General features: G+C 44.2%; 1 protein-coding gene across 4 annotated transcripts; it reads right to left on the bottom strand.

Annotated features, from left to right (window-relative positions):
• Window positions 1-889: 889 nt before the first annotated feature.
• Window positions 890-26,800, bottom strand: ACOX3 (acyl-CoA oxidase 3, pristanoyl). 4 transcript variants are annotated; one of them, XM_079991561.1, is made up of 18 exons: window positions 26,733-26,800; window positions 25,126-25,300; window positions 24,163-24,396; window positions 20,594-20,668; window positions 17,736-17,825; window positions 17,051-17,194; window positions 16,034-16,122; window positions 13,998-14,094; window positions 13,557-13,739; window positions 12,738-12,860; window positions 10,664-10,784; window positions 10,419-10,541; window positions 8,959-9,072; window positions 7,983-8,098; window positions 5,937-6,111; window positions 5,051-5,118; window positions 4,386-4,472; window positions 890-1,786 (listed from the first exon to the last, which is right to left on the bottom strand). In XM_079991561.1, the coding sequence occupies exons 2-18, from the start codon at window positions 25,282-25,284 to the stop codon at window positions 1,667-1,669; spliced, it is 2,118 nt and encodes a 705-aa protein (XP_079847687.1). In that variant the 5' UTR covers window positions 25,285-25,300; window positions 26,733-26,800; the 3' UTR covers window positions 890-1,666. The 4 variants fall into 4 exon arrangements, with proteins under 4 accessions (XP_079847687.1, XP_079847690.1, XP_079847688.1 ...); XM_079991564.1 differs by lacking the exon at window positions 26,733-26,800 and adding an exon at window positions 26,440-26,525; XM_079991562.1 differs by lacking the exon at window positions 26,733-26,800 and adding an exon at window positions 26,430-26,493.
• Between the last annotated feature and the right edge of the window lie 593 nt (window positions 26,801-27,393).

Genomic DNA, 27,393 nt, shown 5'->3' with positions numbered 1-27,393 from the left:
TTTCCTATAGAAAAAAACCTAAAACTCAATTGGTCTTCGTGTCCCTATGTTTGCATTCTTTAAAGACAAGAACTAGAGCATAGTGGAAACCAAACAGGTAGAGCACTGTGTGATGGTTAATGCTCAAACTGCGTGCTGATTGACATGATCCTACAGGAAATAAATGTGACTTCCATGTATGAACCTGCAGTAAGTAAAACCTGGAGGTGGCAAGTCCACTTGGATAATAGGCCACAATTCTGTTATTGTACATTTTGCAGGTAATCAGTAAAATCTCTGACTCTGTTTCCAGATTTGTAAAAGGTGCTTGTCATCAAAAGTGATTTGTGAAAAGAAGAAGCAGATAAGCTTTTGCAAAACTGCAGAAGTATATCCCAGTGCCGGTTGTTGGTAGGGGTATATATCCAAGTGTTGCTTATCAGGTAATGGAGGTAGTAGGCATAGGGATAAATAATAAAAGCGTTCCACGCAATATTTGGATTCAGAGTGTGCAGTGAGAATTTGTGACTTGTTTTTCCTGGAGGTGGCCAATGTGTTTGTGGACACAAGCTGCAGAAATGACCGAATGCTCTTGTGTGCATTCTCTGCACATAAAAACTAGAGGTCAGGAAGAGGTAAGGTTGAAGCCATTCTCTCTGACATCTATCAAAGTCATCTTGTGAAATAACATGCTGACTTTACCTTGTTAAAAACAACAACGGTCTTATGAACAGTGTGAACAGAAAAGATCCTTGTGAGAGGCTGAGGTTTCTGCACTCAGCATTCAAGATTGTACTTCAAACTGCTTTTTTTATTTTCAGCGTGTTTATCCTTTTAAAGGGAACCAATAGTGTAGCAGAAAATTAAAGCAGAAATGTTCACTAATTTTATGGATTTAAAAAAATGCATATAAAATAAAACTATTTTATTCATCATTGTTAACATTTGCTGTATCTTGTCAGCACAAAACATTCCCCCCAAAATATGTAGCAGGTATAACATATATTATGTTTATCTTTCACAGATACTAAACTAGGATTTTCTGACACCAACTTACACTTAAAATTAAAAAGTGCGGATAAAATGCAGACTGCTGGTAAGGTGATATAAAGTTCAACATTTTCATTAACTTCAATTGGACCATGAATTAAACAAGAAACTAAAAACATTTGACTACAGATGTACAAGATACGACAATTAATCAAAGTGAGAAAGTCCTTATCTGCTCTGTATTCCAGGAGAGTGAACTTGTTTTAGGTCTTTGGGCGAAATTGTGCATGCCCAGTGCCTCTTGTGGCCTCTGCAGGAACTCTAAGGGAACTACATAAGTTTACATGAACAGAGCACACTGCTGACTTTGCAAAGGTATAATTTCCCTTCAATTTGTTATAGCTATTTCCATACCTGGAATTCAGACTTCAACTATCATGGCCACTTCAGGCTCTGAGTAGCAGCCCATTTTAAAGTGACTTCATTTCCGCAAGTCCTGACCGGCTGATGCAAGTGAGAAAAGTGTAAACTAGGCTGCACTATCCCTCACTGTGCCAGTAGTCATGGAAACGGGCTGAAATGCTATTTCAAAGGCCTTTCCTCCACAAAAATTACCTTCTTCAACATGATCCTTTATCTAATAATTTCAGATTACGATTAATTATCTACGCCCTCGCTGAGCCTCTCCAATTTACATTTACATTCTTGATCTTAGCCTACCTACAACAGGTTTATTAGTACAAAATTCTGACCACCAGGATGGCCTCTCCAACACCTTATTGCCTTGAAGAACGGTGCTCCACAGGTTTTTATACAGCTGGAGGGGGAGAAAAACAGAAATGGTTTCAGCAACAGCATTCATTTCCAAAATGTTCAGTCTTTGCAGTGGTGTCACCTTGATCTCAAAGAGGCACAATGAGACCTTCATTTAATAGTTTCCCTGTATCTTTACATTTACCCATATCTCTTTTCTAGGGCGTTAGAAAGCATTGCTAATAACAAGGTGAGTGGAAGTGATGATATTCCAGCTGAAGTATTTAAAATTTTAAACGATGATGCTGTGAAGGTGCTACACTCAATATGCCAGCAAGTTTGGAAAACTCAGCAGTGGCCAGAGGATTGGAGAAGATCAGTCTACATCCCAATCCCAAAGAAGGGCAGTGCCAAAGAATGCTCCAACTACCGCACAATTGCACTCATTTCACACACTAGCAAGGTTATGCTTAAAATTCTTCAAGGCAGGCTTAAGCAGTATGTGGACCGAGAACTCCCAGAAGTGCAAGCTGGATTTCGAAGGGGCAGAGGAACCAGAGACCAAATTGCAAACATGCGCTGGATTATGGAGAAAGCTAGAGAGTTCCAGAAAGACATCTACTTCTGCTTCATTGACTATGCATAAGCCTTTGACTGTGTCGACCACAGCAAACTATGGCAAGTTCTTAAAGAAATGGGAGTGCCTGATCACCTCATCTGTCTCCTGAGAAATCTCTATGTGGGACAAGAAGCTACAGTTAGAACTGGATATGGAACAACTGATTGGTTCAAAATTGGGAAAGGAGTACGGCAAGGCTGTATATTGTCTCCCTGCTTATTTAACTTATATGCAGAATTCATTATGCGAAAGGCTGGGCTGGATGAATCCCAAACTGGAATTAAGATTGCCGGAAGAAATATCAACCACCTCAGATATGCAGATGACATAACCTTGATGGCAGAAAGTGAGGAGGAATTAAAGAACCTTTTAATGAGGGTGAAAGAGGAGAGTGCAAAATATGGTCTGAAGCTCAACATCAAAAAAACGAAGATCATGGCCACTGGTCCCATCACCTCCTGGCAAATAGAAGGGAAAGAAATGGAGGTAGTGAGAGATTTTACTTTCTTGGGCTCCATGATCACTGCAAATGGTGACAGCAGTCACGAAATTAAAAGACGCCTGCTCCTTGGGAGAAAGGCGATGGCAAACTTAGACAGTATCTTAAAAAGCAGAGACATCACCTTGCCAACAAAGGTCTGTATAGTTAAAGCTATGGTTTTCCCAGTAGTGATGTATGGAAGTGAGAGCTGGACCATAAAGAAGGCTGATTGCCAAAGAATTGATGCTTTTGAATTATGGTGCTGGAGGAGACTCTTGAGAGTCCCATGGACTGCAAGAAGATCAAACCTCTCCATTCTTAAGGAAATCAGCCCTGAGTGCTCACTGGAAGGACAGATCCTGAAGCTGAGGCTCCAATACTTTGGCCACCTCATGAGAAGAGAAGACTCCCTGGAAAAGACCCTGATGCTGGGAAAGATGGAGGGCACAAGGAGAAGGGGACGACAGAGGACGAGATGGTTGGACAGTGTTCTCGAAGCTACTAACATGAGTCTGACCAAACTGCGGGAGGCAGTGGAAGACAGAAGTGCCTGGCTGCTCTGGTCCAGGGGGTCACGAAGAGTCGGACACAACTAAATGACTAAACAACAACAACAACAACTTTTCTAGGGTGATCCAACACAATAGAGAATTCTGCAGGTGCCGTTCAGCAGAGGCTAAAAGTCCTGCTAAAATTCTCCTTTCTATGCAGCAAATGAAAGGAAAAGAGCTCTGCCTTCCCTCACTCTCTTTCTCAGGGTTTCTCAACTTCATAATAATAATAATAATAATAATAATAAGAATAAGAATACCACCTTTATTGTCAATGTACAACCTGTGTACAATGAAATTAAGCGAGCCTCCCCCCCAAACACTCAATCTCATGGTACTCTGTGTGCTTGTCGCACAACACACCAACCCCGAAAGTCAGTTGCACTATATTATTTTCTGTTCATATTTCTGCCTCTCTCCTTAAAACCCCCAAAAGCTAGATAAAAAAAGAGGGAATGGTGATGCCACCACAGCTTGTGCTAGGGCCCACTTGTGGGTATCAAGGCATAAGGAGAAGACCAATGTTTAGAGCAAATAAACAGATAAATCATTTCAAAAGAACATTATGGCTAAATTGAATTGAGCTGCAGAGTCTGAACAATGCGGTCAGGTTCCGAGATTATCAAAGAGCTGGTGAGCACATCAAATGGTTTCCTCTGTAGCCTGTGCTTACAGTCAAAGTTCTTCAGTTTGTTAAGTTACTTCATTTACTTTGGCCTGGTGGAACGGTTTCCTGGACACCTCTTCTAAAACGGTTACTTTCCCCAAGCAGAGGTGCTTCAAACTCAAGGATCAGAAAGGCTGGAATGTGCGGTTTGAAGTGGATTTACTTCCAGCATCAGAAGAATGCAACATATATTCATGCTGCTAGACTGTGGGTCTTCCCTCTCTGCCACTCCCAAACACACACAGTTTCTAGCTGTGACACAACAGAGCACAAATATTGAAAACACAAAGTTCAAAAAGAGGCACAGTAAACCTGAGTCAGAGCTTTGCAAAAAGACTTGTTTACCTCTCCATCAGCCCTGCCGATTGGCGAGTTGAGAATGAAGTCTGGAGGAGCAATCACATCTACCAAAGCCACAGCCTCTTGCTTCAGCTGTGCAGGAAAAAAAGTTAGACTAGAAACTGGGTATTCTGATTAGGTTTCTACAACAAGAAATAAACTACAGAGCTGTAGTGTAACTATTTTGGCAAGCCACTAAGAGCCAGCAGTTTTAGATTTCTAATATGGAAAGCTCCATAATCTTCTCCAATTTTCATTTTCATAGAACCTCATGGGCCATTGCGTCCAACCCCTGCAATGCAGGAATCAAGTGTAAAAGAAGCTCAACTCTTTTGGGGGTTTCCTAAAAAAAACACTAAGAAGGATGTCCCAGGTCATTTTGGGGTTTTCACTTGGGCCTGCATGCTTCCAAATTTCTCTGTAGTGCTCATAAATCACAGCTCTGACTTCACTCATAAGCTAACAACAATGAAAGGCAAGAGTAGGCTCATATACCTTGCAAACCAATTGCTTTGAATGATGCCCACACATTTTACTTCATAGCTTTCAATCTAAAGGCTAGAGACTTGCACTTTTTGTTTAAAGGAAGCTCAGAGTCTGGGGCCCCTGCTGCCCTTGGACTCTTATTCTACAGTTACTTAGCATAATATTTAAGCCAAAAGGGAACATACCTTTGAACACAGTTCTAAAATTGCATCTTGCACAAATCTGCCAGCATCTGCACCCGAAATGTAGCCACCTGAAAGATATTTATCATGATAATGAAGCTAAAGGACTCATTTTGGATCAAAAAATCTGCTAGATCTGTGGGGTATGAAGAATGTTATCTGAAAGTGAGCAGGTTTCCCCTTCATGGATGAATGGGAAGAGGACTTGGAATCTGGTGTCCAAGCGCATCATTGTCGCTCTCTGGACAGGGAAGAATACTGCCGAGTGCCAAAGCTGAGCTGGCCATGGTCAGCGACAGTCCTGGGAGGAACAGACAGAGTTGAGGCAAAAACTTTGTTTTCTACCTTCCGAGTTCCTATTCTCCTCACAGAGCTACAATTCTCATAATGGTTTAACAAACAGATCCTCTTCCCAGGGAACTCTGGGAACTGTGGCTGTGTGAGGGGAATGGAGGTTTCCTAACAACTCTCAGCACACTTAACAAACTACAGTTCCCAGGATGCTTTGAGGGAAGCCATGGCTGTTTAAAGTGGTATGGTACTGCTTCAGATGTGCAGTGCAGATGGGGCCTTTAGTTACCTTGCTAGTTTTGCCTTTAAGAAGATTGCACTCCACAGCTTAAGGCAAGTTTTGTAAGAGGCTGGATGTCAGAAGAAAAGGTTTAGGAAATTCAGTATTGTATCTTAAAACACAGCTCCCCCAAGCTGTGCAATAGAAGAGGACTGAGGCTAAAAGACCAGAACTGTATAACACATTTACAGCTTCCTTGGTGCAGAAACTACACTGGGTGCCTGAACTTACTTACTTAAATGCAGTAGTAAATTTGTAAGGGCATTGAAGTGTTTGCAGATTCTAAATTTTACCATGTAGGCAGAATGTTGATCTCACCTTGGTAGAGCACTGCCATGTGCTTATTTAAAGACCATAATCCATACAGCGAACATATATTCTTCAGTACCGGCTGGAGGCTAGCTGGTGTGGTGGAACTGTGAACGTAGTCATGATATCTTTGCAAAACAGTGTGCTCAATAAAAGCTATAGCTAAAGAACGACAATAGTACACCTTGAAAAAAGAAAGAAAGAAAAATTCAACTGTAGCTACAAATCCAGGCAAAGATTACTAACTGTTCAAAAGCAATCAAGTAAAAGGCACCCAAAAGGAAGTTGAAAGGCCCGTTCTTACTATCCTCTCTATATCCTTCAGGGCAATCTGTGCTGCATAAAAGTGATGCAGATTGTACTCTGAAGCAACTGTGTGAAGGAATGCTGGTGGCATATATAGAACTCAACACGACTGCACCCCGGCTTGAACATCTCTCATGCGATTTCAGGGGGACAGGTATGCAAGACGGATCGTGACACTTCTGTAATATGAGGCAAGGTTGGGCATCACGTCTTGCAACTTTCATCACTAATCCGTTATCTGCAATTCTCTTGTTCCTCCCCCGGAGCTTCCTTACAGTGGCTGGGCCTGAGAACGAGGCCACTGTCTCTGGAGTTCTGGTTGGGAAGGCCTTGAGATCCTGCCTCCAGGGGTACTGTACATCACATGGTGTTAGTCTGTTATAGCAAACAAGGAAGCCCTGTGTTACGTTAATGAGTAACAGCACTGTGGGACTCTCTGCTGTATTTAATAAACTGTAGGTACCCTGGCAAATATTAAACTAGGATGAACCATCATAACCAAGTGATAATATTGGTTCCTCCAGCTCTTTAGAAACGTCCATTTCCAACCTCTAGCTTCATGAACTCTTAATTTGGATTGGTCTGCCACCATGACCCACTTTCCCCTTTTCTCGCTAGTATCTGTTCCTGACTTACCCCCACTATTTGACATGCCCATTCATGCGCTGGAGCTCCTGGGCATTTTGGAGGCAGTCCAAACACTGGACTTTTTTTCTGCTCCTGTTATTTTCTCATGCTCTGCTCCTTCTCTGTTATCTTCCTGATGGAGCAACCCTGAGCCACACTCACTCGGAACCGTCCTCGGCACCTCTTCTCTACCTTTGACTCTCTTCCAAAGGCTTTTGTCATACTCGTTTCCCACCAGTGGCAGACTTGAGTACTATAGCACGATGTGCGAGGCCAAAATTTGGTGCCCCCCCGCCCAGCCCTTGCACTGCCTTCCCAAAGCTGGCTAAGTGAGGTACTGGGTTTGGGAAAGGAGGCACAGGCTCTGGCAGGGTCCTAGAGCCCTCCCATCTCCTTCCCAAAGCTGGGAAGTGCTACCTAGGCTTTGGGGAAAAGGCAGGAGGACCCTAGGACCTTCTCAGAGCCCTGTGCCTCCTTCCCAAAGCCCAGTCCCTCACTTACTGGGCTCTGAGATGATGCCCCCTTGGCTAAGCACCCAGTGCATGAGCATCGCTTGCAAAGCCCTAAATCCATCCCTGTTCCTATATTCACTGGAATCTCTCTGCCTCAAGCTCTTAGGAAAGGCAATAGCATAGTGGGCATGGAACTGAATTATTATTGTTGTCATAGAGAGGGAAGGAACTGTTACTGCCTGGACACAAAACTTAATGCAGGACTTGGGATGCCCTGGACACATTCCATAAGCCCAGCATTTGGGAGAAAGAAGGTTGTGGCTCATTACACAAGAAATCTCCTGATGTGTAGATCACATTTTCCACCACTTGGTGTTAATCTCACTAGTTATTTCTTTTAAAGTAAAAAATGCATGCAGGAGGTTATTTGGCTGTAAGCCTGATGGCAGTGTTTATTCTTTTTAACTTAGTTGCTGCACAACAAAGCATGAACTTTAGCTCCAGCTGAGTTTGAGGTCCTAGGTGCTTTACTTTTCATATTTTTGTGAAAGGAAGTGTGCAATGTATAGTGCGTATGTGTAGGGGAGAGGCAGCGGAAAAGGGCAACATCCATTAAAATAGCCCCGTGCATGAAATTGGTCCACAACATAAAATCATACAATGTGTTTACCTGACTGTTGTTCCTTGCCTCAAATTCATTGCAACCACATTTTTCTTGGTTCCTCAGCTTCTGGAAACTCTCTTGGAGCAAGTAACAAACCAGCCACTTGTATCCTCTCAGAAGTACTGAAAAAAGAAAGGTCAAAGGTTTAATGTTTTCATTCAAGATAAAATGATAAAAAAATCCTTATAAAGCCGACGGCAAATGATGCTGATAGATTGCATCAGAATCTGAGTTTCTGTAATGCACAGTCTGCGTTTTGCAGAAATAAGGTTGAAAAGCATCCACAAAATTAAATATTTTGCTGCTGAAACTTAGCTGTCCTTCCTCTGCTCCACCCCAACAACTTGCTGTACATATAAAGACAGAAGAAATAATTTGGCATTATACCAACTAATAGAGGATAGACTTGCTTTCATTTTTGATACTTCTATTTAAGGCTAGTGAACTAATTCATGAGCACTTCAAAGCCCCATTTTTCCTATGTAAGACTGTATTCTCCTTCATCTCCAAAGCAGTATCTTCTCTACTCTCATGTTCATCACTAACAACTGAACGTCTTTCCCAGGCATCATCCGCACACAGGTCCCCTTTTCCCTGCTGATTTACATGCTCTCTTGTTCCCATGCCTCAAGCCCATTCGCTCCTCACAGAGTTTTCGTTTCCACTGTAACATATGGCATAAAGCTCCAGTCATCAAAATCTCAGTCAATCTCTACAAAAGAATTTAAAATTTATTATGTCAAGATGTTCCCTCCCATTCTACTGTCTCCAAGATGGGACAACCTTCCTCTAGCAACCCACCCTCTAAACTGGTACTTGCCATAACAAGCCCAGGGGGCTGGTGTGTGAATTGAAGGGAAGAGAGAATGCACAAGGACTTAACCGCAAGCCCTGAAAGGAAGAATAGTCAACGGTTTGTAGGGGAAAGGGGCCACACTCAAAATTATAAGCACATGACAAGAGATGCAATTTGAACAGTTACCAGAAGAATCCATGCAGTCTTGAACATTTGACACTGTGAACTTCTGGCAGAGAATATGATCACAGTCTTCCAAAAAATCTACCGATCCCAATGGTGAAGCAATAGGACCTTTGTCTGAAATGCCAATGATACGAAAACTAAATACCAAGTCAAAGTGTGTTAATGTCTACGCACTAATGGCTTTGAAAGTCAATGCAAGTCAAAAATCTGCTCATCGGTGCATTCAGCGTGGATAATCTGATTAAGCTATTTCCCCCATTTCTCCAACTTCAACCAAGCAAACTCTTTAACACATCTATGCTTCTGAGACACGGCCCTTTTATTTCTAAGTTGGAAGCCTTAAAAACAACTTCTATTAACCTGTATTTTGCACATGATGCACAACTGTGCACTCCTTAGCCTCATTGCATCACATTCAAATTACGTTTTAAGTTAATTGGTTTAGGAACTTGAGTCAACTCTTCTTGAACTCACCCTAAGCAGAATAAAAACAAGGTACTCAGCGTGAAACAGTAGTCAGCCCTCCCTGGTATTCTCACATGACAATTAGACTGCTGTTCTGTTGTTTGAGGACACCAGGGAGCACAGACTACTGTTTCACACTAAGTACCTTGTTTTTATTCTGCTTGGGATGAGTTCAAGAAGAGTTGACCCAGGTTCCCAAACCACAGAATATTATGGGTGCTAATTAAGTACCCACACCAATGTGTGTTAAAAATCATGCTTTCTACAGGATGTGCATGCTTAGTTGTGAGGCAGCAAAGTTACAGGTCACCCTCAGTGAAAGTCCAAAACCTGCCCGAAGGAACAAGGATGGCGTCCAAGCTAGATCTTGAACCAGATTCCATGAGAAACCTCTAAAATGCATCAAGACCGCAAAGCCCACAGTTGGGTATTGCCTTTATCAGAATCAAGCAAAAAGGTCACAAAAATATGGCAAGCTGTTACGCAAAACAGTGAGAGGAGGAAAAACCAAGCTTGTTCAAACAAAGACCACAGGCTGAGTTAAGCCCATACCAGGTGCCATACCAGGTGCTACTGATAGCAGGTTACACACACTCTTTGAGAAAACAAAGCCTAGCTTTTAACTTTTGGGTCTGTTCTAAAAACTGTGGACTTCTGGATTTCTGCTTGCACTGCTTTTTTGGAAATATTTCAGTTTCTGATTGGGAGGTTTCTCTCACCTCTAAAATTAAAACCATCAAAGACACTAACAGTTGCATCTACGGAGCCCAACGAACTCAAATTAAGAGTTCAAGTAAGGCCATTGTGACCCCAAACAGTACTAAGAATAGTTAAAAACAGGGTGCTTGAGTGCTGACCACCATTTCAATAGAAACACTGATAGGAATGCAGTAGTTCAACTTTGCAAACACACAACTGCATCTGCTGGCAGTTTTACCCTGTCTCCACTTGGTGGGCCTCTGAGTCAGTGCAACATCCAAGTTCTACATACTAACCTTGGTGTTTGGCGTTCATCCAGCCCAATAAGTAGTTGCTAGTTTGCTGTAGCAGAACATTATTGTCTCCTTCATAGGTGCAATTTGGGTCGTTGTCGTTACGGATATCACCCAGCCGATTCACTTTTGGAAAGAACAGTTAACATATAGGAACCTTGTATCAGCGAGCTGTGCTTGTGATTTAAAATTTTATAAAACCACTTACTGACAATTATGGGAAACAATTATCCGTCAAGTTCACTTACTGGCCAGATAGCCATGTCCTCCACAAGCTTCTCTGCATTCCTGAGTTCCTTGTTGAGTCAGCCAGGAGGCCAGCGGTTTCCCCGAAGTAGATAAAGCATGGATTTCACGCCCGAGTTCCGCCTAGTAGAACCAGAGCGAACAATGAATATAGAACACAACAGCCAACATGCTGGATTAACCCTTCTGGGTCCTCCTAGGCCTGAGGAACCATCAACTTCAGCACAGAGCAGAGCAGCTATGACAGGCCAAACCAGAGGCCAAGGATGTAAATCAGGGGTTGGCAAGGTTTACCTTGCCTGGGCTGGTTCACTCCAGCGGAGATCCCTCGGTGGGCCAGATCGTGTGTGTGCGCTCGTGCCCGCGATTTTCGCCATCTGCACAGACGTGATTTCCGGCATCTGTGCATGCGCAGACGCAATTTCCAGCAATGTGGAAGCAAGTCCCCACCTCGTGCTGGTTTAGTGCAGCACGCGGGGACTCGCCAAGCGAGCAGCTCGGTTCGGATCGTGGGCCAGTTAAACAACCCCTGTGGGCCGCTTGTGGTCCATGGGCCTTAGGTTGCCGCCCCCTGACGTAAATGCTCAACTCTAAGCCTCTTTGTGCAGGCTTCTGGGTTACCAACAACCAGTGTTTTTTCTGGGGGGACTTGGGGGTACACATACCCCTAAACATTTTGTGAATCTAAGTTTGGCCTCATTGAGGGGCAGTATTTCAACATGAGTAGGAAAATGAGAGTACCCCTAAACATTTTTTTAGGAAAAAAAAGCACTGCCAACAACTGTGGGAAACTGAACAAGCAGGATTACCAACAAACGTACTAGCAATTTCCTGCTCTTTAGAGAATACAGCTCAGTGTCTGTGCGTTTAGAACATGCAACACCTCCCTCCCCCCAAAAGGGCTCAACTGTAAAATTACTGTACAGTGGTGCCCCGCAAGACGGAAAACTCGCTAGATGAAAGAGTTTTCCGTTTTGGAGGTGCTTCGCAAAACGAATTTCCTATGGGCTTGCTTCGCAAGACGAAAATGTCTTGCGAGTTCCTGCGGGGTTTTTTTCCTTTCCCCCCCTTTTTCTAAGCCGCTAAGCCGCTTATCCGATAAGCCGATAAGCCGCTAAAAGCCGCTAAAAGCGCTAAGCCGTCAATGGGCTTGCTTCGCAAGACGGAAAAACCGCTAGACGAAGAGAATCGCGGAATGGATTCTTTTCGTCTTGCGAGGCACCACTGTACTATTAAATTTATAGATGCAGTTAAAAGAAATTAAAAGCCTAGCAAAATCCGTGCCCCTCCTTCATGCTTATAAGTGATGTGTTTTAAAGAATAAATGAAAATGCATCAGGGAAGAAGAGAAGGAATGTAAAAGAGGAAGAGATTCAGTTGAGGTAAACCAAGACTATTTATTTTATTTAACAAAATCTAGATACCGCTTGATTGTAATACGGTAAAACCTCTAGGCAGTTTACAAGAATATTAAATGTATCATTAAGAACAATTTAAAATGTTTAAAGATAAACAAAACAACAAGAACAACCTGTTTCACAGTTAATTAAAATGTAATTCAGATATTACAAGATGCTCTTCCCCAAACAAATAATAAAATTTGGCTTTCATGATGTCTTCTTCTTTACTGCATTATCTTCTCACTATTTATTTGGAAAATACAACCTTTGTACTGCTCCCATGTTGTGTAACTTTGATTAAGTACTTTATCAACTGTACTTTTGATTTCACAGTAATAAAAAAACTTTATATAAAAAGAAGGCACTGAAGAAACAATAGGCTATATTTGTTGTTGTGAAATTTGTTGTGCATACAGAACTGGGTGTTTTGCTCATATTCAGAAAGGTAACAGTGCTGTGCATTTTCCCACAGCTGGCAATATAGTTACTGTTTTCCTCTCATGAAATTGGGGTGCAAGTTGCCATGTTCTGGGCTGCAAAGCGTTTAGAGCCCTCTGGCGAGCAGAATAGGTACACTCTTCAGACAGCGGAATGCTTGAATCCTGCCAGTCCAATAATGGACCAACTCATTTCCCACGCAATGGCTTATAACGAAAAATTACTGACAAATCCTTACCTGCTGTGGACTTTTGTCCTTCATGAGGAGACCTATGTGGAATTCTATGGAGTTTATGAACAACATTTTGGAGAAATGGTCTAAGACATAGGTGGCTGCTAAATACGGCAGCAAGCGCCATTGCTGGAACAAAAATGAAATTTGCATGAGGAAAAACTGAGAGATACACATCCTTTTAAAACACCTTTAAAACACACAGAGGAGACATTTTTGTCCCCTTTGTAAAAGTGGTAATTTTCTTAACCTTCTTTCAGTGATTGATCACTCTGAGGGCCTTCTGGTGGTTCCCTCATTGCAAGAAGTGAGGTTACAGGGAACCAGGCAAAGGGCCTTCTTGGTAGTGGCACCTACCCTGTGGAACACCCTCCCACCACATGTCAAGGAAATAAACAATTATCTGACTTTTAGAAGACATCTGAAGGTAGCCCTGTATCGGGAGGTTTTTAATGTGTGATGTTTTACTGTGGTTTTATAATTTGCTGGAAGCCACCCAGAGTGGCTGGTACAACCCAGTCCAATCGGTGGCATGTAAAAAAAATTACAATCCTGCTTTATTCTGCCCCTGCAGCCCTCCTCCGCAAGCACTACTTTGGATTTTTCTGAGCCAGGGTTTTTAAAACTCCAAATAGCAAAACAAAAGCATCCCTCCTCATTTAACAAGGAGCCACCATCCAGTTCCAACCAAACAGTTATCCTTGTTCATGGAGGATGTTTGTTTCTAAGGTGTTAGACTATGTCTAAGTCTTATGTTTAATTAAGAGTCTCACTGGGTGCAAAATCTAGCACTTCAGGGTTTTAAAGAGCACTTTAGATTTTCACCTGCATTTGGTATTCAAGAACAGGTATTTCTTCATCATCTGTTGGTCCAAATTGGCGCCGGGTAGCTGAGAAGCGAATTGCTATTGATATGGCGAGCTTTAAATTGACCACAGACATGGATATAATCATAACTCTTCCATTGGACAAAGCACCAAGAGAAACTCCTAAACGCTGCTTGCGATCCTGGAGAAATAAGATAGGATAAGCAGAAAGGCTTTAAGGATTTGTTTGAACGTTTTGTACCCGGCAAATTCTCCCCAAGTACACCAAGTGTAAACATTCAAAGTATAATATTGTGTTTATGTTGTTAATTATACTGCGATAAACTCTGGAGAGCATGTGAGGAAGAACTAAACGGATTAGGCAATAAAAGGAATCCTTAGTTAAGAGCAATTAAGTTTTGCATTAAGCACATGGAAGTTAGTTAAACACAATTCATACCTTGAAGGCACTTGCATACGCTCCCTCAGCTGTGACATCTCCGGTTTGGTTCAGCAAGTTCCTTTTGGGTATCCTGACATTGTGGAACATTGCAAAGCTGCCAATCCAAAAAGAATGAATTAAAAGATAACACCTGCACATCCGATGAGCTGTATAAATCAAATGCTGAATACAGAGACAGTTATTAGTTTCAGAGAACCAAGAGCAGACATGATCTTAAATGCATGAATGCATTTAGTGTGTCTGCTTCTCCTTTCAGAATAACAGCTGCAGGGGGCACGCTGCAGGGGGCAGCGTGAGAAGGATCACGCTGCATGGGGCACTTTCGGTTGCAGTCAACAGGTCCTGTTGCACTACGAGATCCATCATCCATGTGGCTGGGGTTACAGGAGTTCAACATCTGGAGGCACAGGGTTGGCTCCATGTGATTTAACTCTATCATTCTTACATTTCAGTTCTGGTTATAGGCCTCCCTGGAGATGTGAAGGCTCAGGGGAAAATATGGAAAAATTGCAGGAGGGGGCTGTTCCCCATTAACAGCTGTAACCACTGCTACAATTTACTAGTTGTGTTATTTTAAAGGAAGCAATCGGGAAAACTATGTGCAGCACAATTCAGCTGTCTCTTGGCAGGTGATGGGTTTGTGTGTGTGCATATGCGCGTGAGTGTAACGCAAGGAAGTGACAGTGAGCAACACGTATTTTCTAGAAAGTAAATTCCACAAATAATCCACAGTCAGTGTCTTGGTTCACTTCCTCGCTCAATCTGATTTGCATTTGTTTTGAAGCTTTGCCGGTCATCCTTAGGACCAGACTCTTCAACTCAGTGCTTCCAACCTATAAAATGAGGGTTTTCTAGAACACCTGTTAAATGTTTGTCCATAATAGGCTGTGCATATGCAATCTGTTAATCTCTCGTGTGCTTGTGTTATGGATTCTGCTCGCGCTTTAGCCTTTGCTTTGCGCTGGTGACACAGCTGTAGTTCTGTGCCACTAGGCCACTATGCGGTAGTTTAATAACATGTATGGATAGTTTTGCTTGGTGGGCTTGTAAGCACATGCAGGAACTGTGCACTTCAGACATTGTCCACCCAACCTGCAGAGCATTTGCTGACAGGCCAAGGGAGCACCCTGACTGCAGAAAGTCTAAGCCATAGGCAAGAAGGAGAGAGTCTGCAGAACATCTTTACTGCTCAAGTGGTGTGGAAGGTGGGCAATCTCCATACTTTTTGGCATATAAATGGGTTTGCACAGCCCTTAGCTTTTCTACTAGCCGAAGTTTTTGATCCTAAAATTATTTCTGCTTTGTGGTCTTGTTCCTTCAAATACAATAGAATGAAACTGCATTACTGAATTAATTGTAAAAGGTAAATGTAAAGGGACCCCTGACCGTTAGGTCCAGTCATGGACGACTCTAGGGTTGCACCGCTAATCTCACTTTATTGGCTGAGGGGGCCAGCATACAGCTTCTGGGTCATGTGGCCAGCATGACTAGGCCGCTTCTGGCGAACCAGAGCAGCGCACGGAAACACCATTTACCTTCCCGCCGGAGCGGTACCTATTTATCTATTTGCACTTGACGTGCTTTCGAACTGCTAGGTTGGCAGGAGCTGGGACCGAGCAACGGGAGCTCACCCCATTGCAGGGATGTGAACCGCCGACCTTCTGATTGGCAAGCCCTAGGCTCTGTGGTTTAGACCACAGCGCCACCCACGTCCTGAATTAATTGTACCACTCTCCAATTTGGAATATTTCTGCTCTTTAGACTATCTTTTAGTTGACTTTGAAAAAATGTTTGGGTTTTGCAATCATTCCTTGAGAGGGAGCAGAGATGACTGTGAGATTCCAAAGCTTCTCTCCACTCTTTCATGTAATGGCACACAATGATGCGGCAATGTGCTTGAACCATCTCAGACTGGGACAGATCAACCTGAAGGTCCTTTCCCTGTGCGATGCACATGCTAGGATTTCTGTTCGCGAGGTCTGCAGAAGTGACTTGTAACTTTTGCAACATCAGAGTATTTGGTTTAAACTTACCCATTATCTAATCCATTCTGCCCAAGTTTTCTACCTATATCACCAACCAACACCCCTGGCATGGGAAGAAGCGTTTTCGGATCTCGGATCTGTAACAAATGCCTCCATTAAAACATTTACAAGAAGTCATTGAACCACCTTTTTGTTCCGGTTCAGAACTCTATACAATTAATTAGAAAAATGTGCACATCTGTTTCAATGCATGCAACTGGTTGGATTATATAGCTATGATCTAAAGGGCTCTCACATAGTTCCCTGGGACAATACCTAAGCTGAGAAGTGAATATACTTCTCCTCTCCTGGGGTTATTGGAGGCTGGGGGGAAATGTACTCACCAGAGGGGTGTCTAAGTAGACCCCTTCACTTTCTCTCACATAAATAAGTGTAACTGGGAACCATGCAGCACTAGGGTGGGGAGAACCCACCTAAAACCCAATACACAACAAACTTCACATTTCCCCACAGGCGCTTCTATGGGGCTCATGATGTCTCTCAGTACACAGCTCATTGTACGATTGCACTGTCAGATGTCCTTCAGAGAAATATTTTTTAATCTGCTACAAGGGCACATGATGCTCCCCATCTTCATGGGTCTAAAGTAACACAGGACTCAGCAGCACAGAGCTGTGCTCATCTACAGCTGCAGTGTCTCTGAACCTACTGTCCAAACGCACACAGAGGGAGCAATGTTGAGAGCAAATTCAAGCCTCGGTGGATCTAGTTTTGCATTGGGTTGTGCATTACTTTCTGCTTGGCCAAACCAGGGCAAGGGCACTTGCAAGTATTTCATACCCAGTAGAAAGATGTTTGCCTGAAGAGGGACACATTTTAAGCACCCCACACACCTTTATTGATGCCAGAGTGATCTTATGCAATTCCCAGGCTAGCAAGTGACCGTTCCACAAAAAGTGTTTACAACTAGGAAATAGTAATAGGCAAATGCCACCAATGATCCAGGTTAATGAAAAAGCTCTTGGCTTATTCCAATATTCTAGATTTAGATGAATTCATTCTCACCTGTACGACAAAGGAATGCAATCCATGGCACTGGCCATCCGGAGTATATAGCTGTGCGTAGACAACTGCATGAGTTGCATTCTTCCCCATGTTGCCAATCCAGAACTTTGCTGCTTCAAAATCCGGTGAGTGAATAATGAATTCCTACATAGTTGATAAGAGGGGGATGGGGAGAAAATTCTAAACACACTGTATATCTTCTCTGAAATATGAAGTTGGATGAATCTATTGACAACCTCTGTTCTGTGCTGTCGCAGCACAACCCCTGTCTACCTGGCGTTCAGCGGGGCTTTCTAAATGGGCACAGGACTGCAGCCTCAGTGAGCAGGACAGAAACGCAACGGAAAATGGTTTCACAGGAGTAAACAATACGTACATTTTAGGAGAAAGGCTTCGAACAAAGCCACAGAGGCATTTTTCTTTTTACCACTCCACCACAGTCATGGAGCTCTTTTCCAAACTATTTACCAGCAGCAAAGTGAGGCTGAAGGGTAGGGCTCTTCCATGGCAGGTCCCAATACAGTGGCCTGTCTGGATCAGGCCTTGCCCTCCGCCCTGCTTACTGCATAAGGGCTCCGGAAGCATCTCAGGGCCCTTGTACCATCTTCTCAGAAGTACAATGTCCTATTTTAATAAAAAGTTAAGTGAAGAATATTAGAGAACTTTACAGGGCACTGGTACTAACTTGCGTAGTCGGGTCATATCTAGCAGTAGTCCGCATGTTCTTGGTATTGCTGCCATGGCTTAATTCAGTCAGAGCAAAACATCCAAAGTTCTGGAGACAAAAGACACAAACTGAGTAAGAACTTATATGATTCAAACCGGGGTAGCATAAACATTAGGGCAATGGGGGATCTCTGTTGTAAAAGAGCTGCCCTGGAGCTCCAGCTTACAAACTTAAAGATGTTCATCTGTGAGCTTCAAAGTCTAGTCCTCAAATGATTCAGAGTGTGCACACTGCCCTGCAGCCGGGTAGAGGTCACCCACTGACCAGCGGCTGCCCGTTGGGAAAGCTCATCTCCTCTGGCAGGCTAGGACAAGAAGGGGACAACCCTCTGCAGACTGCATTTGACAGGTGTGTGTGTCGGGTGTGGGGTGTGCCCATCTTTCAAGCTCCTGTCAGGTGGATCTGATCTCTGCAGAAATGCATGCCAAATGCTTCCAGGCGTGATCAGTTCCACTCAGGAGCTCTCAACTGAAGTTTTGATCCCTTCTGGAAGCTGCAGGGCTTGCATTAATAATAATAATAATAATTTTTTATTTATACCCCGCCCTCCCCAGCCAAGGCCGGGCTCAGAGCGGCTTACAAGCAATAATAAAAACAAGATGAATGATTACAAACTTAAAAACAAAAATAAAATACAACATTAAAATAATGGAACATTAAAATATTAAAATGTAGCCTCATCGCAGGAGGAGAAGGAAAAGAAAAAAGAAAAAAAAAAGAGAGGGAGGGAGGGAATCAAATTGGCTCCAAGCCAAAGGCCAGGCGGAACAACTCTGTCTTACAGGCCCTGCGGAAAGAAATCAGATCCTGCGGGGCCCTGGTCTCATGAGGCAGGGTGTTCCACCAGGCCGGAGCCAGAGTTGAAAAGGCCCTGGCTCTGGTTGAAGCCAATCTAACTTCCTTAGGGCCCGGGACCACTAGGGTGTTGCTATTTATGGACCTCGAGGCTCTCCGTGGGGCATACCGGGAGAGGCGGTCCCATAGGTACGAGGGTCCTAGGCCGTGAAGGGCTTTAAAGGTCAAAAGCAGCACCTTAAATCTGACCCTGTACTCCACCGGGAGCCAGTGCAGCTTGAAAAGCACTGGGTGAATATGCTCCCATGGCAGAGACCCCGTGAGGAGCCTCGCTGCAGCATTCTGCACCCGCTGGAGTTTCTGGGACAGCTTCAAGGGCAGCTCCGCATAGAGCGAATTACAGTAGTCAAGCCAGGAGGTGACCGTCGCATGGATCACTGTGGCCAAGTCAGGGCGGGAAAAGTAAGGGACCAACTGCTTGATGCGGCGAAGGTGGAAAAATGTTGCCATTAGGATGCTGTTTAAATTTGGCACCCAGTGCAATGCCAGCATCCTTCTTTGAGCAAGGATTACAGCTACTGTCAAGAGTTCCTGACTGGAACTGGTCCTGCTTGGAAGCAGCGAGCAGCAGGGCAGCATCGTAACGCAAATGAATTATCTGGATTGTCATCTGCCTCCTGGTTTTCCCTTTGAGGCCACGGCTGTGCTTGTCCCACACCCCTGGCACCATATGATTTTGGGTTAGGGACAGGTGGCCACACATGGCTATTGTGAGGCTGCAGCAGCTCTAAAGTGAGCCCTGAAATGTACTATATTTATCATTTTTTAGCCATTTATTAAATTTGGATACCGCCCTTCATCTGCAAATCTCAGGGCAGTTCCTCCTTTCCCTCTCCTCCCACCCATCTGAGCTCAGAGTTTATATTACAATTCACAGGTGTAAACGTTTAGGATCAAGTCAAAAGGTAAATGTTAACACCAGGTCACCACAGCAACAAGCAAAATCCAAAGCAGGCATAGGCACACTCGGCCCTCCAGATGTTTTGGGACTACAACTCCCATCATCCCTAGCTAACAGGACCAGTGCTCAGGGGTGATGGGAACTGTAGTCCCAAAACATCTGGAGGGCCGAGTTTGCCTATGCCTGATCCAAAGCTTAGTCAATGTATTAACAGTGAAAAAACACAAAATGAAAAAGTTTCCTTAAGAAGTTAAAAGAAAACTCTTTGCTTTATCCAAAGGAGTGTGCATAGAGTCCTTTAGAAGGAGGATCAGCTTTCTCAAATCCCACTGTTCAGAGAAGCACTACTTCCCTTTCTGAACATTTTTTTTTATGCCAGGGTGGGGATTCTGTGGCCCTGTACATGTTGCCAGACTACAACTCCCATAATCTCTGACTGCTGGTTGCAGTAGCTGGTGTTAGTGGGAACTGGAGTTCAACAACATCTACATGGCAACAGGCTTTTCATCCCTTGGCTAAGTTTACACCTTTTGAAAACTGTTTGGTTGTGGGAATAGGGGTCATGCACACAGAATTGACGTATACAGCTTGGGATACGCATGTGGAATCCTGCTTCTACCTGCATCACCCTTAACTGAAGCAAGGTGAGCATCTTTTGGACAGGTAAGTTTGTGGCTTTGTGCTGAAGGACTGCACTCTGCTGATTTGATGCTGCAAGGCACTTCTTGAACTATTGCCTTATAAATTTGTATTAGATATTGGTGCTGATGATCCTGCAATAGTTTCATAAATGATGAATAAGCAAACTGATCCAGATAATTCATCACTTCCACTGTAAGAAACTTTAATTATGGTTTTCCGACAGAAACAGAGAAGAACTAGTAAATCAAAATGAAGTAACTCCATATGAGATACTATTTTACAAGAGATTTGCAGATATTGCTTCATTAGAATACGTAGCTAATAATCTTGTTTTTAGAAACACCATTAACTCAAAATTAGTGGCAGTATATATACTGTATTTTAAAGCAAAGATTGATTTAGGTAGTTTAAAGAGTACCTTCATATTTGCATTATCTTTAATAAATTCTTCATGTCTTCCAGAGCCAGAACTCTCAATTGCACTTTTGAACACCTGTAAACATTAAAGACAATTAGCTGATGTAAATGATAAATAGTAAAAACCTTTTTGTTAAAGTAGAGGAAGGGGTCAAAATGACATGTTCAATAAAGATTTGAGATAGCAAAGCATCACTGCTCACAGCTCAAACCACAAGTCAAGTATTAAGTTGCTCCCTTCCTAGGAGAAAATGCTATTCTGTGATATTTTACGCTATTCTGCATCAGGAAACACAACTTCATTACAAGAAAATAATTTTCCTCCTGGTTTCAGCTGCAAAGTGAAATAATGAAAATAAAAATGAATGATTCCTTGATCTCTGGATTATTATTAAGCAATAGTACAGTATCTTCTCAAGGCCGGTGAAGAAAACAGGTTTCATCGTAGGGCACTTGCCACCATCCCAAAAAGGGGGTATTTGCAACTGGGCAGTAGTCGTCACAAAGCAATGGGCCCAGGGTGATTTTTTCTGGGAGTGGCTGGATCACTGCCTCTTTCAAGATGACCAGAACCACTCCGTCCCAAAAGGATGTGTTGGCCACACCCAGGATGCATGTGATCGCACACCCAACATGAAAAGAAGGGCAGGAGCCATGAAAATATGTCCCCAGGACACATCCATTGATCCCAAAAGGGTGATGAGGCTGAATTGAACTGTTGAGTAAGTTTGACAATCACAATAAAATCAAACATGGAAGGTGTTCGTTTTCAACCTTTGACACGCAAAGGCTCTGGTAAAGATCTAGTGAAGATATAGAGGTAAATCCTTCCACTGCCATGATGATGATGATGATGATGATGACGACGACGATGACGACAACAACAACAACGATAATAATAATAATAATATTGTATTTATATCCCATCCTCCCCAGCCAAAGCCGGGCTCAGAGCGGCTAACAACAGTAAAATAATACAGCATTCTAAAATTAATTCGTTATAAAATCAGTTCAAATCAAATTAATGGCAACCATTGGGCTAGAGTTCTGTGAGGATTACCAAAGGAGGGGGTCAGGCTGTGCCTTGGCCAAAGGCCTGGTGGAACAGCTCTGTCTTGCAGGCCCTGCGGAAAGATGTCAAGTCCCGCAGGGCCCTAGTCTCTTGGGACAGAGCGTTCCACCAGATCAGGGCCACAGCCGAAAAGCCCTGGCTCTGGTTGAGGCCAGCGTAAGCTCCCTGTGGCCCGGGACCTCCAAGATGTTTTTGTTTGAAGACCGTAAGGACCTCCGTGGGACATACCAAGAGACATACCATGTTTCAGGTCTTCCCATCCTGCCTCCTCCTCCTCCTAATGGGAAGCTGGGGAGTGTTTATTCTTCCTATTCATCAGGACTTTTGTGTTCAAGGCACTGCTGCCCACTGGTGTCAGAATAATGATACTACTTGTTTAAAAGGGTTTATAGAAGCGCAAACATCTGCCAGACCTAAGCATTTTTATTTTTTTTTAAAGTAAGTTGCTTGGAGACCTTTCAGGCAGTGCTATTTGTTCTAGAAAAAGAGATGCCGGAACTCACCATGAACACCTCCCTCGTTCTCTTAGAATGGCAATGGCGCCCACCTGCGAGGTGCCGGAACAGTGTTCCTGTAAGTTCCCCCGGAAAAAATGCCCTGCTTTTAGGCAGCAAGCAACTGATAATAAAAACAGTAATGGAATGTCAGGTGGGAATTCTGCCTGTGTGGCACCATCCGTGTCTGTCCAAAAGGGAGAACTTGAGGAAGATTCTACATAACTCTTTACACCATTAGGTGCTTCTTAACCCTAAAGGTTTCTTGGCCAGCTCAGATCACTGCTGTAAGCGACTAGGAGGTTTTGTAAACTGTCTGCTTTGCTCCCTGTATGACAAAAACCAGCTTAGCTTAAACCCAAAGGAGACAGTGCAATTCTGTTAGCTTCAGTCAGAATCTGACCAAGGTCTGTATCAACACAGGGAAATGGTTTAAATAAAAGTAGAGAAACAGTAGTTTAATCATTTCTCACAGTTAGATGATCAGATGACATGATGAGATAATGGTTTATAATTCTGATACCAGTTTTATAAATTTATTTATTTATAAAAATATTTATATACCACTGTATCATAAAAACATATCACAATGGTTTTCAACCATATAAAAATATACCGTAAAACCAAAGAAGTATTACAATATGAGTACATCGCAGCTGCAAACTGGCAGCTTGTTTACATCACATGATGTGGCTATTCCTGGGAAAGAATCTTCAAGGCAGTTGACGGGATACACAAGGCTTTGTTCAGTGTGTAATATGAGACCTTCCTATTGCGTTTGTAAAGGAAGTCTGAGTCACCTACTTGGAGAAGTTTGAACTGATCGGACATGTTTTCTGTAGAGTTGTACAGTCAGAAATAAACAAGATGTAAAAGGACTTTCTGACTATTCTTCTTTCCCCTGTGAAAGGGGAGAAGGGGGTGTGCATCTTCCCCACTGGGAGATGTCGCCTATCAAGATCTCCCTGGTCTGTCTGGGATGCCAGCCAGAGGAAGATCACAGGTAAACAGGCTCCGGGAGCGGAGAGAGAGGCCAGCCTCTCCCGAGGGGGCTAGTTTCCCAACAAGAATAACATCCTAAAACCACCCTGAGACCTCCGGGTATAGGGTGGTATATAAATTCAATACTAATAATAATGATACAGTGGTACCTCTAGTTGCGGACACGATCCGTTTCGCGGTGCCATTCGCACCCCAAAAAGTCCGCAACTAGAGCGGCGCTTCTGCACAAGTGCGGAGTGCAATAGAGCGCTTCTGCGCATGTGCGAAGTGCACAGAACGCAGTGTATACACTTCCGGGTTTGCCACGTTCGCAACCCCAAAATACATAGCATGAAGCAAACGCGTGAAATAATAATAAGTGAAAAGCAATTTAAAAGCAAAAAGAAATTAAAAACAAATATCAATAGACTATTATGGAGGGTGTATGTTCAAGCAAGGGACGCAGGTGGCGCTGTGGGTTAAAGCCTCAGCGCCTAGGACTTGCCGATCGAAAGGTCGGCGGTTCGAATCCCTGCGGCGGGGTGCGCTCCCGCTGCTCGGTCCCAGCGCCTGCCAACCTAGCAGTTCGAAAGCACCTCCGGGTGCAAGTAGATAAATAGGGACCGCTTACCAGCGGGAAGGTAAACGGCGTTTCCGTGTGCGGCTCTGGCTCGCCAGAGCAGCGATGTCACGCTGGCCACGTGACCCGGAAGTGTCTCCGGACAGCGCTGGCCCCTGGCCTCTTAAGTGAGATGGGCGCACAACCCCAGAGTCTGTCAAGACTGGCCCGTATGGGCAGGGGTACCTTTACCTTTACCTTATGTTCAAGCAATGAAGTTTTCACTACAATTACCACGTGAAAAAAGTGTCAAGCCACTATAGCTTCTAAATCAAAAGCGTACATAGAGCAGCTCAGATGCAATCTCCAAAAATATTTATCCAAAATAAAAATGGAATGCTTTGCTAGTAGGCTTGAGTCTTTAAGGAAATCTATAAAGGAGCTTACACCTGCATTGTACATACCTGGGAATTTAGCACATATTTGGCTCCTAGAGACCAGTCATACATGCCCAGGCAAGTGATCAGCGCTACAACTCTTAATGGTTTCTCAATTATGTCTTCTAGCCGTAGAAAATCATATTCAAAGAGTTTCCTACAGCGGAGGAAGGTTAGTTCACGGTATTTCTCAAGAGGTAATTCTTCTCCAGTGTGACGAGCAAAGAGAGGGTCATTTTCAAAAGCTGAGAATATTCTGTTCTTCATGGAAGAAACACATCAGAATAGTTGAACGTCAGATTTGAATTTATCATTGAACTGAAGTATTCATATTTTATATATTAACACATTTAGTCATTTCCCTATGCCATAAGAAATGTACAAGAACAAGGACAATCAGGAAGCCGTTTAAAACTTAATAAATGTCAACCATCTTAAAAGCAATATTACATAAGTTCACATCCAAATGTTGCCTCACTGATTAAAAGCTCTTTGAATCATTATTATAGATATTGCATTTCATGTACTGCACTAAAAGTAGTAGAAGTTTGGATCTGATAAAGAAGTGCATAATTTCAATTTTATACCAATATAATTGTGTGGTTTTCCTCCAGATCAAAAACACAATACAAAATAAACCTATCCCCTCCTCAAAAGGCTTCCAATATTTTTGAGAATATTGTTTTTATCCAGTCCTAGATGGAAAACCCTTTAAGCATGAACATCATGCACAGTCCTATCAAAATGTAAAGTAACTTGCTGGACGGCCATTTACACTGACAAAAACAGAAACACCTCAAATCCCTGTTTATCAAGGATCATGGCTCTCTTGACCTAAGAAAAGGTCCCTGGCCATGTGAATACCTTGGCCAGACAGGCCTCACAGGAACCAGAATTTAATGGTACATACTGGATACTTTAAGGGGGGTTATGGCAGACTGTGTTTAATTTGCAACATCGTTTTTAAAGAAATATTATTCTAAGCCTTACTTTAAAACGGAGGAGATCTTCTTCCTCTACGAAGAGTGCCATCTCTTTCCAGTTGAAGGATGCTTTCTTCCGGTAGGCATCCAGCGGTCCACTGGGTAGGTCTGGGAGCACCAAAGTGTTCCAAGAGCTGACCTTTTCCTGATCACTGACAGATGCCATCTTAACATGCAATGTTCTGTAAGCAAACCCAAAAATCATTCAAAACAAATGCCTTTTCAAAAAAGAAGAAATCCTTCAAAAGTTACTTGTGGAGGATAACAGAGCCATCCTCTCAGTGTACATTAACAGCTCCTGGTGTTGTGGGTTAAACCACAGAGCCTAGGACTTGCCGATCAGAAGGTCGGCGGTTCGAATCCCCAAAACGGGGTGAGCTCCCGTTGTTCGGTCCCTGCTCCTGCCAACCTAGCAGTTCGAAAACACATCAAAGTGCAAGTAGATAAATAGGTAACGCTCTGGCAGGAAGGTAAACAGCGTTTCCGTGCGCTGCTCTGGTTCGCCAGAAGCGGCTTAGTCCTGCTGGCCACATGACCCGGAAGCTGTATGCCGGCTCCCTTGGCCAGTAAAGTGAGATGAGCGCTGCAACCCCAGAGTTGGCCACGACTGAACCTAATGGTCAGGGGTCCCTTTACCTTTAAAAGAGAGGTTGCTGCTGCTAAAAACTTTCCCTTTTCTCTCTCTGACTGGATACTGGAACTGCCTTTGGTCATTGTAAATAAACTTCGACCCTGCACAAAGAAAGCTACCAGGGGTGCTTAGATCAGTGTTTCCCAACCTTTGGTCTCCAGCTGTTTTTGGACTACAATTCCCATCATCCCTGACCACTGGTCTTGCTAGCTAGGGATGATGGGAGTTGTAGTCCAAAAACAGCTGGAGACCAAAGGTTGGGAAACACTGGCTTAGATACAAGAAGGAGCAGCTGGTTTATGGGCCTGTTGACACGTCCACTGCCTCTCGTGCCATTGCTTTCGTGAGCAGGTTATGCAAGGCAGCGCCCCAGGCCAACTTCCAGGGACTGCGCAATCCGACAGGTTCGCTGGCAAGCAGCTCCCAAGAGCGCTTCCCCGGCCAAAGCGCGCAGGGCGGCCCCCCAGCCCCCGCGGAGCACCGGCGCAGCAGCCAGCCGGGGCTCCTTTCCCAGCCATGCGTTTGCGCCCCTCCGCCTTCCCACGCGCGGCCAAGCTCCCCGAGGGGGTCGCGCAAGTGAGCGGGGGGCGGGGGCGGAGGCGCCGCCAAACAGCCGCTTTCTGCGCGCGAAGGCGAAAGAGGTGGGAGGCCCCTCCCGACTCCCCCGGGACTTGACGCACCCGCACCCACCGTCTCTCCGCGGAAAACGCGAGGTCGCCGCGCTGCGCACCTTCCTCGACGGAGACAGACTTCGCTCCCCGCCCCGCGTGCGCGCGCGCGCGCGCAGAGACGCGCCCCACCCTCTCCTAGGACGCGCGCAGAAGCGCCACGGGGCGCGCATCCAAGCCAGCCCCGGTCTTCCTGCAGCGCGCCTGGGCTCTTCAGCGCCTCTGATGGGTCTCAAGTCGTGTTGGAACTTACTAGATCCCAGGGCGGTTTGCAGCACGGAGAATCGCGCTGCCCCGCGCGCGGGACTTCCGCACCTGCGGCTGCCTTTTCTTCCGCGGTGAAAGCTTTGCAGCCGCCCTGAAAGTTACATGGAAATCCTTCCAGTAGCACCTTAAAGACCAACTAAGTCAGTTCTTGGTATGAGCTTTCGTGTGCATGCACACTTCTTCAGATACACTGAAACAGAAGTCACCAGACCCTTCCATATAGTGAGAAGGTGGGGAGGGGTATTACTCAGAAGGGTGGTGGGATTGGGTGATTGGCAGATAGCTGTGATGAGCCTGTTGACGACTCTTAACGACTGCAATAGGTCTTACAGGAAAAAAACAAGGAGTGAGAAGGTGAAAAATGGCTTTGTCATGTATAATGAGATAAGAATCCAATGTCTTTGTTCAGACCAGGTCTCTCCATGGTTTTAAGTTTGGTTGTTGTTTAGTCGTTTAGTCGTGTCCGACTCTTCGTGACCCCATGGACCAGAGAACGCCAGGCACTCCTGTCCTCCACTGCCCCCCACAGCTTGGTCAGACTCATGCTGGTAACCTCGAAAACACTATCCAACCATCTTGTCCTCTGTCGCCCCCTTCTCCTTGTGCCCTCCATCTTTCCCAACATCAGGGTCTTCTCCAGGGAGTCTTCTCTTCTCATGAGGTGGCCAAAGTATTGGAGCCTCGGCTTCACGATCTGTCCTTCCAGTGA

This window comes from Podarcis cretensis, assembly GCF_951804945.1.
Source record: "Podarcis cretensis genome assembly, chromosome: 9".
In the NCBI taxonomy this organism is placed as follows: domain Eukaryota; kingdom Metazoa; phylum Chordata; class Lepidosauria; order Squamata; family Lacertidae; genus Podarcis; species Podarcis cretensis.
The sequence above is the reverse complement of the archived record's forward strand: the minus strand, read 5'-3'. Positions and strand labels throughout refer to the sequence as shown.